The 13,926-nt window shown below is 43.6% G+C and overlaps 1 protein-coding gene across 1 annotated transcript in view; it reads right to left on the bottom strand.

Annotated features, from left to right (window-relative positions):
• The window catches only part of SPATA31H1 (SPATA31 subfamily H member 1), a 36,094-nt gene that overhangs the window by 6,316 nt on the left and 15,852 nt on the right, over nucleotides 1–13,926 (bottom strand). Inside the window, 5 exon segments of the mRNA XM_063077753.1 lie at nucleotides 60–392; nucleotides 540–8,284; nucleotides 8,624–8,719; nucleotides 11,108–11,162; nucleotides 11,790–11,868. Of these exon segments, the coding sequence (XP_062933823.1) occupies nucleotides 60–392; nucleotides 540–8,284; nucleotides 8,624–8,719; nucleotides 11,108–11,162; nucleotides 11,790–11,868 (8,308 nt within the window).

Below are 13,926 nucleotides of genomic sequence, written 5' to 3'. Positions count from 1 at the left end.
CCCAATAGAATTTACACACTGGAGTTCCAGCCCTGGAATGGATGCAGAAGAACTCACACCTTGAGAATGCGGCCCAGGGTTGCATCCAGTAGAATTTACACACTGAAGTTCCGGCCCTGGAATGGATGCAGAAGAACTCACACCTTGAGAATGCGGCCCAGGTTTGCATCCAGTAGAATTTACACACTGAAGTTCCAGCCCTGGAATGGATGCAGAACTCACACCTTGAGAATGCAGCCCAGGGGTGCACCCAGTAGAATTTGCACACTGAAGTTCCAGCCCTGGAATGGATGCAGAAGAACTCACACCTTGCGAATGTGGTCCAAGGCAAAACACCTTAGATTTTATACCTTGAAGCTGTGGCCCAGGATTCAGCTCAGAACAATTTACACCTTGCAACTGTCGTCCAGTGTTGAATGCCATAAAATTTTTACACTGAATCTGTGGCCCTGGAGTTAGTTCAAAGGACTTCCCACCTTGTGATTTAGGCTCATGCTTGAATCCCAGAGATTGCTCATCTGGAAGTTTTGTCTCTGTACACAACTCAGAAGATTTTATCCCTTGCAACTGTGGCCCAGGGTCGAACTCTAAAGACTGAATACCTTGAAGGCTTGTTGCCAGGTGCAACTCAGAAGATTTCACATCTTGCAACTGTTCCTCAGAATTGAATTTCATAGATTTCACATCTTGAAGCTGTGTTCCTCTGCACAATTCTGAAGATTTTACATGTTGCAAATGTGGCCTAGGATTGAACATCATAAATTTTACACTTTGAAGCTCTGGCCATGGATTCAATGCATGAGATTTCTCAACTTGCTGCTGTTTTCCAGCACTGAACTTAGAAAGTACCAAACTGTGGATCTTTGATTTCAAGGTCAACTCAGAGAGTTTTCCAACCTGCAATTCTGGGCCGTGGTTGACTGCTGTAGAGTTCACCGTTTGAAGCTTTACTGGCTCAGATTTCACACCTTGCAGCTTTTCCCCAGAGTTTAATTTTGTAGATTTCACACCTTGAAGGTGTATCCCTGGTGTCAACAAAGATAATTTCCTATCTTGTAATTGCCGTGCTGAATTGAACCCCAAAGATATACTATCTTGTACCTTTGTACCTAGAGTCAATTCAAAAGATTTCGCGTCTTGCCACATTGGCCCAGGCATGAATCCCACAGATTTTACTTTTGGAAGCTTTGTCCTTGGGATCACTTCAGAAGGTTTCATATTCTGCAAGTGTGGTCCAGAACTGAACTCCATAGATTTTACATCTTGAAGCTTTGTCCCCAGGATCAACTTAGAATATTTCACATCTTGAAACTGTGGGCCTGAGTTGAACCCCATAGGTTCCCCTCCTTGAAGCTTTGTCTCTGGTATTAACTCAGAAGATGTCATACCTTGTAACTTTGGACCATGGTTGAACTCCACAGATTTCATATCTTGAATCTTTCTCCCTTGAATCAATTCATATTTTCTGCTTTGTTTCTGTGGTCCACAGTTGAATTCCACTGATTTCATACCTTGAACCTTTGTCCCTGGGATCACCTCAGAAGATTTTATACCTTGAAAGTGTGGTTCACAACTTAACTCCATAGATTTTACATCTTGAAGCTTTATACCCATGATCAGTTCAGGAGATTTTTTGTCTTGTAGTTGTGGGCCTGAGTCCAGCTCTATAAATTTTACACCTGGAAACTTCCTTCCCAGGGTCAAATCAGAAGATTTCTCACCTTGTAACTTTGGACTAGGTTTGAATTCTTCAGATTTTACACCATGAAGCTTTTCCCGTGGGATCACTTCAGAAGATCTGACACCCTTTAAGTGCAATCCAGAACTGAAACCCGTAGATTTTACATCTTGAAGCTTTATACCTGTAATCAACCTGGAAGATTTCACATCTTGCAACTGTGGCCCAGGTTTGAAATGTGTAGATTCAATACCTTGAGTCTTGGTCCCCATAATCAAATCAGAAAATGGTATACCTTTCAACTGTGAACTGGGGTTTAACTCAATACATTTCATATCTTGGGACTTTGTCTCAGGTGTTAACTTAGAAGATTTTACACCTTGCCACTGTGGCCCAGAGTTGAACTCAGATTTCATATCTTGAAGCTTTGTTTGAAGAGCCAACTCAGATGATTTAATACTTTTCAAGTGTAGTAGGAAATTCAGCTCTACATTTTTATCACTTTTAAATTGTAGCCCTTGGTTTAATACTCCGGATTTTACCACTGGAAGCTGTGGCTCTTGTGTAAACACTAGAGACTTCACACCTTGAAGCTGTGTTCCTGGGGGTGACTCTAAGGGTTTTACTTCTTGCAGCTGTTGTCCTAGGGTCAACTCAGAAGATTTCACATCTTGCAAATGAAGTTCAGGTTTGAATGTCATAGAGTTTATATCACAGAGCTTTAACCTGGAATTTGGGTCACATGATTTCATACTTCTCAACAGCCCAGGTTTCAAATCAATAAGTTTGAACCCTTGAGGCTGATGTTCCAGGAGTGATGCCAAAGGTTGTATACCTTGGAGCTTTGGCCTTGAAGTCAACTTAAATGACTTCACACCTCCCAACTGTATGGGAAGTTTTGACTCTGCAGGTGTGATACCTTGAGATTGTGACCTAAGATTTAACCCTACAGATTTCACACCTTGGAACTCAGGTCCTGGTATCCACTGAACACATCTCATACTTCCAAGTTTGGCTTCATGATTTAACTCCACAGTTTTCATACCTTGAAGCTGTGGCTCTGAGGTCGACACCAAAATTTTCCCCTTTTGCAGCTGTGGTCCTGGAGACAACTGAGACAACTCAGGGGTCTTCACAAACTGCAACTGTGGCCCAAGGTTGAACTCCATAGATTTTTCACGTTGGGATTTTGGCCCTAGAGCCAATTCAGATGACTTCACACCTCCCAACTGTGTGGAAAGTTTTGACTCTGCAGGTTTGACACTTCGAGATTGTGACCTAAGATTTAACCCTAGAGATTTCACACTTTGTATCTCAGGTTCTGGTAGCCACTGAACACATCTCATACTTCCAAGCTCAGGCTCTTTGTTTAACTCCACAGTTTTCACACATGGAAGCTGTGGCTCTAAGGTTGACTCCGAGGATTTCACTTGGTATAAATGTGGTTCTGAGGTGAACTTAGGAAATTTCATACTTTGAAAGTCTGATTCACGTTTGAACTCTTTATCTTTTACATCTTGAAAATCTGGTTCTGGAGTCAGTTCAGATGATTTCGTACATTTCAACTGTAGCTCAGAGTTGAGGTCTACAGATTTTTCACCTTCAGATTTTGGCTCTGGAATTAACTCCAAACACATTACACCTTCTGACTCATACCCTCTCTTCAGTTGCTCTAAATTCACAGAATGCTGCTCTGGCGAGTTTACAGATATCTGACCATCCTGTTCAGGCCTAGGAGTTAAATCCACAGGTGCCATCCTTCTCAACTGTTGCTTTGTGGCTAAATCCACAGATTTTACTCCTTGAAACTCTTGCTTTCTGGTTACGTTCACAGATTTAACTACCTGTTTCTTTAGCCTTTGGGTCAACTTCACAGATTTTATACATTGCAGATGTGGATCTGCAGTCTCCTCTACAGATTTTAAACTTTGAAGCTTTAAACATGGGGTAATCTCCACAAATTTCATATCTTGCATTTGTAGCTCTGAAGTCAACTTCTCAGATTTCACACCTTGTAGCTGAGGCCCTTGAAGCACCTTCATAGATTTAACACCTTGCATCTTTGGCCCAAGTTTCAATTCCACAACTTTTAAGTCTTGCAGCTTTGTGTCTGGGACCAATTTCACAGTTTTTAAATCTTGAATTCTTGAACCTGGAGTCAATTCCACAGATTTCTCACCGCGAAGCTTAGAATCAGGAGTGAATTCCACAGATCTGACATCTTTTATCTGTGACCCCAAGGTTTTTGTCACAGATTTCACACCTTCCAGCCATGGATTTGGGGTTATCTTCATAGATTTTATACCTTCCAGACATGGCTCTGGAGTTAAGGCCACAGATTTCCTATCTTCCAACTGTGATCCTGAGGTCAGCAACTCAGATTTTAAACCTTGAATCTTTGAGCCTGGGGTCAGCTCCCCTGGCTTCAGACCTCCTTCCTGTGGCTCTGCGGTTAACACCATAGATTTGACATCTTCCATCTCTGGCTTTGATGTTAGCTGCATAGATTTCATACCTCTCAAATGCGGTCCTGGGGTTAACTCCATAGATTTCATATCTTCTAGCTGTTGCTCTGGGGTCAGCTTATCAGGTTTTAAACCTTGAAGCTTTGAGACTGGGGTCCACTCCACAGGTTTTATATCTTGCAGCTGTGGTCCTTGGATGAATTCAGAAGATTCCATACCTTGAAACTGTAGTCTTCTGGTTAAATCAGAATGGTTTACACTTGGCAACTGTGGCCCAGGAGTCAACTCCATAGATTCTACATTTGATGTCTGTGTCTGTGAGAGTAATTTAGAAGAAATGTCACCTTCAAAGCTTGGAAATTGGTTCCCTGCTATCTGTTTTACACCTTGAAACAGTGGCTCTGGTACTAACAACTCAGGCTTGGCCCCTTGCCTCTCTGGTCTGGGGGTCAACTCAAAAAATTTTACATGTTGTAGCTGTGGACCTGAGTTTAACTCTGAAGATTTTATACCTTGAAGTTGAGTTCCTGGTGTCAAATCAAAAAATTTGATGTCTTGTAGCCATGGCCCTAGGTTAAGTCCCACCTGTTTCATACCTTGAAGCTCTGGAAACATCTTTGCTAAATTGGAATCTTGAAGCCCTAACTCTGGAGTCACCTCCGCAGAATTCCCACCATGTAACATTGATCCTGGGATTTGCTTCCCAAATTTGACATCTTGAAGCTTTGGTCCTGAAGTCAATTCAGAAAATTTGACATCTTGCAACCATGATCCTGGGTTTGGTTCCACAAATTTCATACCTTGAGGTTGTGGTTCTGGCGTAAACTGTACAGATCTGACACTTTGATGCTTTGGCTCTGGGATAAAATCTGACAATTTGATTTCTTGCATTGAGGAACCTAGGGTCAGTTCATCAGGTTTCACACCATAATGTGGGGTCCTTGAGATTAAATCTACAGGTTTTTCTCCTTGAAGAAATGGTCCTGGAGATAATTTTGAAAATCTGACACTTTGCAACGGTGGCCCTGGGGTCAATCCAGAAGATTTCATACTTGGCTGCCAACAGCCTAGATTTAAATCCACAGATTTTATGCCTCGGAGCTGTGCCCCCTTAGTCAATTGCTCCAATAACATACTTTGTAGCACTGGCCCTGGTGTCAGCCTCTCAGATTCTACCACTCCTGTAGTTGACGGTTGGATTAAATTCATATGTTTCACATCTTGCAGCTGTGGCTCTAGATCCAACTGCCTGGAATTTACTCCCTGGCGCTGTGGTACTGGGGTCAAGTCTGTAACATGTGGTTTTGGTCCTATATTTAAATTTGTAGATGCCACCACTAATGGGGATGACTCAGAGGTTAACTCCACAGATGTCAAATTTTGCAGTAGCGGCTCTGACTTCTCATATTGCCTCCCTGGTCCTAGAGTCAACTCCAGAGATCCTGTTTCTGAAAATGATGGTACTGGAATGGGCCCCTGCGTCTTATCAACTTGAGGCAATGCCAACCCCACAGTTTCTGTGTATTCATATTCTGAACTTAGGGGTATCTCTGATAACTCAGTAACTTCCAAACATGGTCCTAGATTCAGATGAGCAAACTTCATTTCTCGGGACTGTGGCTCTGTGGTCAACACCTCTGATTTCACATTTTGCATCTCTGATCCTGGTATATCTAGAAATTCTTGTGTTGTGCGTTGTGACACTGGAATATCCCTCATTGCTTTTACAAGTTGGAGAACTGTCTCTTTAGTGCTTTGGAATGGCACTGAGCTCATCTCCATAGATTTTGAAGTTTGGCTCAGTGGCCCTGGGGTAATTTTTAAAGATGACTGTGTCAACCCAACAGGTTCTTCCACTTGGTGACAAGTGTCAGAGGTGAACTTCACTTCCGTTTGTTGATATACTGGCTCTGAGATTATTCCTAAAGATTCCGAGGCTTGGTGCCATGGACTTAATCCTTCAGGTTCTGTGGCTTGATGATTTGGTTTGGGGTTTGTCTCTACAGATTTTACTGCTTGAAGGTGTGTTTCTGGGATCAATTCCCCATATTTCATACTTTGCACCTGTGTCTCAGGAATTAACCTCCTACATTCTACCATTTGAGTTTTCACATCTTCAAGCCATAATACTGGGTCTATCTTCTCAGACCTGATATCTTGTAACCATGGCTTTAGGTCCAACTCCACGGATTTTATATCTTCTTGTAGTGGACTTAGGGTCAACTCTACAGTTTTTATGCCTTGAAACTGTGGTGGTAGGGCCAAATGAAAAGATTCCATACCTTGCAGCTGTGAATCTGGAGTCAAACCCCTAGGTTCTAAAACATGTGGTTGTGCCGGTGGAATTATTCCAATGGAATCCATGGCTTGTAATAGTGCCACTGGAGTTACTTTCATGTAATCCATGACTTGATGCAATGGTGTTGAGATAATTTCCAATGATTTTGTGCTTTGATGGATTGGCCCTGGAGTGGTCTTCACCTGTTCCATGACTTGACTTTGTGACCTTGGGGTCATGCCCACTGATTCTATGACTTTATGCTGTGGCATTGGGGTTATTTCCACAGTTTCCATGACTCTGTGTTGTGGCCTTGGACTCATCTTTCTTTGTTTTGTGGCTTGATGGTCCAACATTGTGTTCATCTTTATTGACTCCATGACTTGACATTGTGGCTTTGGGGTCATCCCCACTGAGTCTAAAACATATGAATGTGATTTATCAATCATCCCCATGGAATCCATGACTTCAAGCAATGCTACAGGAGTTACTTTCACATCATCTGTGACTTGATTCAGTAGTCTTGAGGCCATCTTCTTTGATTCCATAATTTGGTGCTGAGGCCTTGGGGTTACCTCAACTGATTCAGTGACTTGATTTGGTGATTTGGGAGTTATGTTCACAGTTTCCATGGCATCCACTGGCTTCACAACCTGATTTGGTGGCCGTGGAAACAAACCCACAGACTCTCTTACTTCCGAGTGTGATTCTGACATCATCCCCATTGAATCCATGACCTGAAGCAGTGCCAGTGGAGTTACCTTTATGCTATCTGTGACTTGATGTGATAGCGTTGGGGTCAACTCCACATTAGTCATTTGTGTCTTATGCTGCTGTGTCCCTTCTTTTGGAAGACCTATGACCTTATGCTGTATACTAAGCTCTAGCATGTGTTTTGGGTCCTTTTTCCGTAAAGCAGTTTCCTCTTGAATTATGTTAACTCTTAAACTTCTGGGAGGTGGAGTGTCCATTGACATAACTAGAGGCTTGGATCCAAGGATTTGGGGGCCACCCCCAGGATGTAATTGCTTACCTGAGATAAGTGACTGTGAAATTTTTGTTTCTGTCCCATTTAATCCAGATTCTTTTCCAATGTTCACATGAAGCTGTAATGATGGAAGGTCTGGGGATTTACTGTTGATGTTTTGCTCAGTGCTTTGATGAATGGACATAGGTAACTGGGTTTGGGGCTTCTCTGGTTCAGGGACTCCTCCTTGTACTTCAATTAAATAATTCAGCATTGCCCATGATTCCCTCACAGGCAGAGGCACTGTTTGTTCCCGCAAAGTACAAACCTTCCAAGACATATGTCCTTCTAGCTGCCCCCTAGTGAAAGGAGAGAGAGGGATTGGAGCCCACCCTGGGAGTTGTGGCTTCTCCTTGGAAACAGAATTTGGCCCATAACCTGATGTCAAATGACTCTTGCTCCGTCTCTTATCTTTTGTTTTCTTTTGTTGTTTGCAGAAATTTAGGGGTTCAAAAATAGAGTTGATGAAAGAGCTTTGAGGTTGTAAGGGTGAAAGACCTGCCAAATTATGGAAAAGTTTTGATTTCTCAGGATCTGACAGCTGAAAAGGAGGCAGGGATGTGCCTGGGTTTCTGAACACAGAAAGTTGCTTTTTGGGAGAAACAGGTAAACTATGGCTCTGGTATTGCCAGTTTCCTCCTTCAGAAAAGACAGGAAGGTGAGACAGGCTGCAGTTGTTGCATGATGATCCTGAGGAGATGCTGTGGTCAGTATAATGTTTTGCCTTCTTACAGTTACAACAGGGTAGAACAGCCTCCTGAGCCACAAGAAAGGAGGAGGTGGAGGAAGAAATCTTATCCTGTGGTTTGGGCAAACCCAGTTCCATAAGACATGATCTAAGAAATAAAGAGAAAAGTTTTTATTTGCTTTGAAGTAGGAAAAGGAAAAGTAGGAAAAAGAAATAGAGTGACTATTTCATTGCAAAATATTTTTGGCCTGAGGGAGAATTGGAAAAAAGAAAAAAACTTGCTTAACGTTAGTTACTTATGAAAAGAAGTCCTCCACTAGGACAAAGGGAAGCAACTGTTCCCATTCCACTCAGAAATGATCCTTACCAGTTTGAACCCAAAATTTCCCCTACTGCCAAAACTAATTTTCTTCTTCCCCTTCCTCCCTCCCTCTCTCTCTCCCTCCCTTCCTCCCTCCCTCTCTCACCCAGAAACTACATTCCTGACCTTGCACTTTCCAGGTGTTGGAAAATTTGTTGAAGACTCCTGTTCATTGACCAGAGTACATATTCCTGGGCCGAGGATGTAGGAAGTCCTGAAACACTGAATGCAACAGAGTATGTCAGTGTAACTGAAGTGATATTAAAGTACCAGTAAGGAGCTTCAGATGTGCCCTTCAGATGGAGTTACTTGGAGGCAGCAAGAGAGAAGAGGGCCTTGGTGGCCCCCAGGACAGCAAGACTACTAATAGCGTTCACGTGGACCCACGCAGGAGCGAGGAGCCAGAGCAACTGAAAAAAGGGAGTCATTCAGAGGCTGGTGAGTCATCACAAGGGACCGGTGTGGGGCCCATCCCATGAGAAGTGTTTGGAGCACGGGCAGTGGGGGAGACAGGCCCACTGGGAGAACACTGGGGCACAGCAAGGACAGCTGATCTGCCCCCCAATCAGCACAGGACCACTCAGAGGAGACTGGTCAGGAATGCAGAATTGCATGGGGTGCAGTTTGATGAAAAAACTCAGGCCCAGATCAGAGATTCTACAGAACACAGATCCACCAGGTCTCTGGAGAGCCGGAAGTACCTACAAGGTCAACCATTAAACCCTGAGCTGCACAAAAAGCCTTCCCTAGGGAAACAGCAGCAAAGTAGCAATTTAAACAACCACACAGCTCAAGTACTGGTTCCCATAGGAAGTTCCCCCATGTTAGAAGCAAAGGACAAAAAGTTAGTTCCAGCCCAGGCACCCCATCAGCACCTTGGGGCCTGCCTGGGAACTGGAGGCTTGGATCTGGGAACCAGACCCCACTCCCACTTCCAGGCAAACTGCACCAGTGCCTCAGGGCCAGCCTGGGGACCTGAAGCATGGAGAAGGGGACTGGACCCCCCTCCCACAACCAGGCACACCATGCCAGCACCTTGAGGCCTGCCCAGGGACCCAAGGCAAGGAGAAGGGGACTGGACCTCTCTCCCACAACCAGGCACAACATGCCAGCAACTCGGAGCCCACCCAGGCACCTGGGGCAAGGAGAAGGGGAATGGTCCTCACTCCCACAACCAGGCACACTGCGCCAGTGCTTCAGGGCCCGTCCGGGAACCCAAGGCATGGAGAAGGGGACTGGACCTCTCTCCCACAACCAGGCACACCAAGCCAGTGCCTTGGGGCCCGCCCATGGTCCTGGGGCATGGAGAAGGGGACCGGACCATCCTCCCACAACCAGGCACACCATGCCAGCACTTCAGAGCGCACCTAGGGACCCAGGGCATGGAGAAGGGGACCAGACCTCTCTCCCACAACCAGGCACACCAAGCCAGTGCCTTGGTTCCCACCTAGTGACCTGAGGCATGGAGCCAGGAACCAGACCCTCCTCCCACAACAAGGGACACCATGCCAGTACCTCGAGGCCCACCCAGGGACCCATGGGAAGGAGAAGGGGACTGGACCTCTCTCCCACAACCAGGGACACCTTGCCAGCACCTCAGGGCCCGCCCAGCCCAGAGGCATGCAGAAGGGGACTGGACCCTCCTCCCACACCAGGCACAAAACGCCAGCACCTCGGGGCCCACCTGGGTACCCAAGGCATGAAGAACAGGACTGGACCCTCTTCCCACAATCAGGCAAACTCCGCCAGTACCTCGGGGCCTGCCCAGGGACCCGGGACATGGAGAAGGGGACTGGACCCTTCTCCCACAGCCAGGCACATGGCTCCAGCTCCTTGGGGCCTGCCCAGGGACCAGAGACATGGAGAAGGGGACCAAACACACCCCACAACCAGGCATACCACCAGTTCCAAGAACCATGCCAAAAATAGCACCTCCACGTGGGTGGCCCACCACAGCCACCACAATAACCATGGCCGCTGCAAAAGTGGCTAGACGCCACAACCACCACGCAGATGGTCTGCCAACCACTGGAGTGCATTCACACAAGAAGAGTCACCAGCAGAGACAAAGAAAAGAAGAGGATGTCTCTTTCCACAAAACCCATTTCAGGGTGACAGAAGCATCTACTCTATGATAATATTGGGGGACCTGGTCACATCTCTCAGCATTGGACAGATCATCTAGGCAACAAATGAACTGAGTAACCATTATTCTTTCAGAAGGAGAGAAGAAATCTAGGGCAATTAGAGGGGGGAGGGGGAGAGAATGGGGAAGGGGATAAGTTGGACAAGAAGCATAAAGAATAATTACGATTTGTAACAATATATATGCTAGTAATATTGATTTAATCAACATATCTCAATGTTCAACCCCAAAAATATGTATAATCGATTTTGATTCAATAAATAAAATAAATTGTAAAAGATAAATAAATAAATAAAAATAAAGTACCAGTAAGAAAACCAATAAGAAAAGAGATTTAACTTAGAAATTGTCATAGTGAGGGAAGTAAAACAGAGTACTAGATATTTTACTCCTAGCTTTTACTGAGTTTATTGGTAGGTTAAGCTAAAGAGAGAAAGAATAGGCTATAGACAAACTTTACTCACCGTGTCAGGTCAGCTTCAAGGTAACCCATCTTGAGGATTTCTTCCCACTGTGGAACTGAGAGTAGGGGTGAAGAATCTATTAGCATCATGACTATTGACATCATCTAGTCCAACTCCCTCATTTTGCAAATAAGGAAATGAAGATGAAGTCATGCCCGAGATCATAAAGTGGTAGAGCTCAGACTTAACCCAGATCTCAAGTTAAAAAAAGAGACTATACTATGCTGCCTTCATCATGTAGTAAACGTAAGCCATTGGGAAGAGCAGGAATAATCATGGTAATAGCGAGTTGGAGTGGGGGGAAACAGAGGTCATGATACATATCTTTTCCTCCGAAGGAGTCTATTCAGTATCTATGGTGGGGAAATAAAGGTACAGAAAATTCCCTCACCAAACACCTGGTAGTTACCCTTTTATCCATTCTCCAGTCTCACCAAATTTCTTTCCAAAAGTATTGGGAAAAAAAGAAGCATAAAAGATTGCACAAAACAAGATGAGGAAAGGAAGCATGAGGAAAGAATCCTTGGAAAGAATTGTGGAGCTATTGGTATCTCTTTGGAAGTGGAGATGGCAGAAAAAATGGACACACTTCTTTCATATACATCCTCTTTTTTCAACCTCTTTCCACCTGCTATTTAAAGCTCAGGTCTTAAAGCAGACCCACAATTGATCTGTCATTAGCCTTGAGCTGAAGAGGAAAGGATAGCATCTTTCTTACCTGTGAATTTATGGATCTTTTTCAATTTATTCTGCTTTGAAGTCTAGAGAAGCACAAAAAGAAAAAATAGAATTAGGTTATGCTCTTGGTTAGAGACTATTGACAACACATCTCATCTTATAGATATCAGATATTGATACAATTGGCATCTATAACCACATCATTAGTTACCACCTTATTTATTTATTTGTGAATCATTTATTGAGTACTTACTAAGTTCTAGGTATTGTGTGAGGTGCCGGGTCTACAAAGATAAATATGATCCTTGTATTCTAGGAACTTACAGGAGCAGGGAAAACAGTTGTCTAAACAGATAAGGTAAAATACCATCTGGTAAATGCTGTAACAAAAATATAAATGTTAGAGAATACAAGGACAATGATTAACTTCCTAGGAGAGAAGGAAGAATTACTCAAGAAGTTGCCATTTGTACTGAAGTCTGAAGAATTAGCAGACGATTTTTAGATGAAGAAAGAGCATTCAGGGCAAGTGGGAACATCACCGAGAAGATCAGCACGTCATGATGGTTAGGTGCACTTTTGCTAAGCAGTGGGAGATGAAGAGGAAAATGTAGGTGAAAAACGGATTATGCTTAATGATGGAATTTTAATTTTATTCTGTGGGCCAGAATTTCCCAAACAGTAGTTAGTAAATTGGGGGTTTTTCTTCTCTTTTCTTTTCTTTTAAAGATGGCCAGTAAGGGGATCTTAACCCTTGACTTGGTGTTGTCAACACCACGCTCTCCGAAGTGAGCTGACCAGCCATCCCTATATAGGGATCCGAACCCGTGGCCTTGGTGTTATCAGCACCACACTCTCCCAAGTAAGCCATGGGCCGGCCCTAAATTAGGGATTTTTCAAAGATGCTCCAGGATATTTTAAAGGAAGTAATGACATTTGTTACCATTTCAAATAAGACAAATATTTATTTCTTCTCTTTGAATCAGGACATCAGTCTCTAAGAGTATATCAAAAGAGCCTACACAACAATCAGTGGGGACTCCTTGAATATCCTCATGACTCAGTAACTAAGTTACTCCTAGCTGCAGTGGTAGTTTTGACCTTTAGACAGTTTTTAATTGATCATATACTTAGTCATATATTATTTAATAATTTACACCCATAATGGACCATTGATTAAAAACAAGAAGCAAAAGGAAAACCAATGTTGAAATAAAGATTAATAAGCTTACAAATGATCTTTCTATATATTTATCTCAAAATGATCTATATATATCACAAACCTAAATAGTCTGGAAATGCTGAATTAAATACAGCATCCTTTTAAATGCAGGATGTAGCTCCTCAAAAGACAATAAGGGAAATCCCTGTAGGCCAACAGGGAGAAAACGGGGGGAAAAAATAGTGGAAAGTCAGTTGATACTTGATGGAGTTTGGATGTGTTGTCTCCTCCAAAACTCATGTGGAAATTTGATCCCCAATGTGGCAGTGTTGGAAACTGATTGAGTCATGGGGGTGGATCCCTTATGAATGGATTAATGCTCTCCCTGGGGGAGGGGGAGTAATGAGTGAGTTCTCGCTCTATTAGTTCCCATGAGAGCTTGTTCTTTAAAAGTCCCTGGAATCTCCTCTCTCTCTCTCTCTCTCACTCCCTCTCTCTTGCTTCCTTTCACCATGTGATCTGCTTGTACCCGCCAGCTGCCTGCTGTTTTTCTGCCATAAGTAGAAGCAGCCTGAGGCCCATGGCAGATGCAGCTGTCCCAGAATCATAAACCAAATAAACCTCTTTTCCTTATAAATTACCCAGTCTCAGGTATTTCTGTTATAGCAACACAAATGGACTAAAACAATACTTTAATGCCCTAGGTCATTTGCAGTGTCAGTCAGTAAGGGACTTGGGTTAACAACAAGGTAGGGACAAAAGACAAGGCTCATGTGAAGTGCGTATTTGGCCCCAGAAAAAAGCCAGGATTCTCAAAGTGCTACACGCTAGTGGAAAGGTGACTAGAAAAAAATCTGCACATCAGATAAGGAAGTTTAAGCTATAGGTGGGGAAAAGAGCCTTCTCTAAGAATTTTAACTATGAGTCTATCCTCATACTGATTTGGAGTTCTAATTTATAATTTATACTCACTGTGTAG

The sequence above is a fragment of the Cynocephalus volans genome, chromosome 14 (genome assembly GCF_027409185.1).
Source record: "Cynocephalus volans isolate mCynVol1 chromosome 14, mCynVol1.pri, whole genome shotgun sequence".
In the NCBI taxonomy this organism is placed as follows: Eukaryota; Metazoa; Chordata; class Mammalia; order Dermoptera; family Cynocephalidae; genus Cynocephalus; species Cynocephalus volans.
The sequence above is the reverse complement of the archived record's forward strand: the minus strand, read 5'-3'. Positions and strand labels throughout refer to the sequence as shown.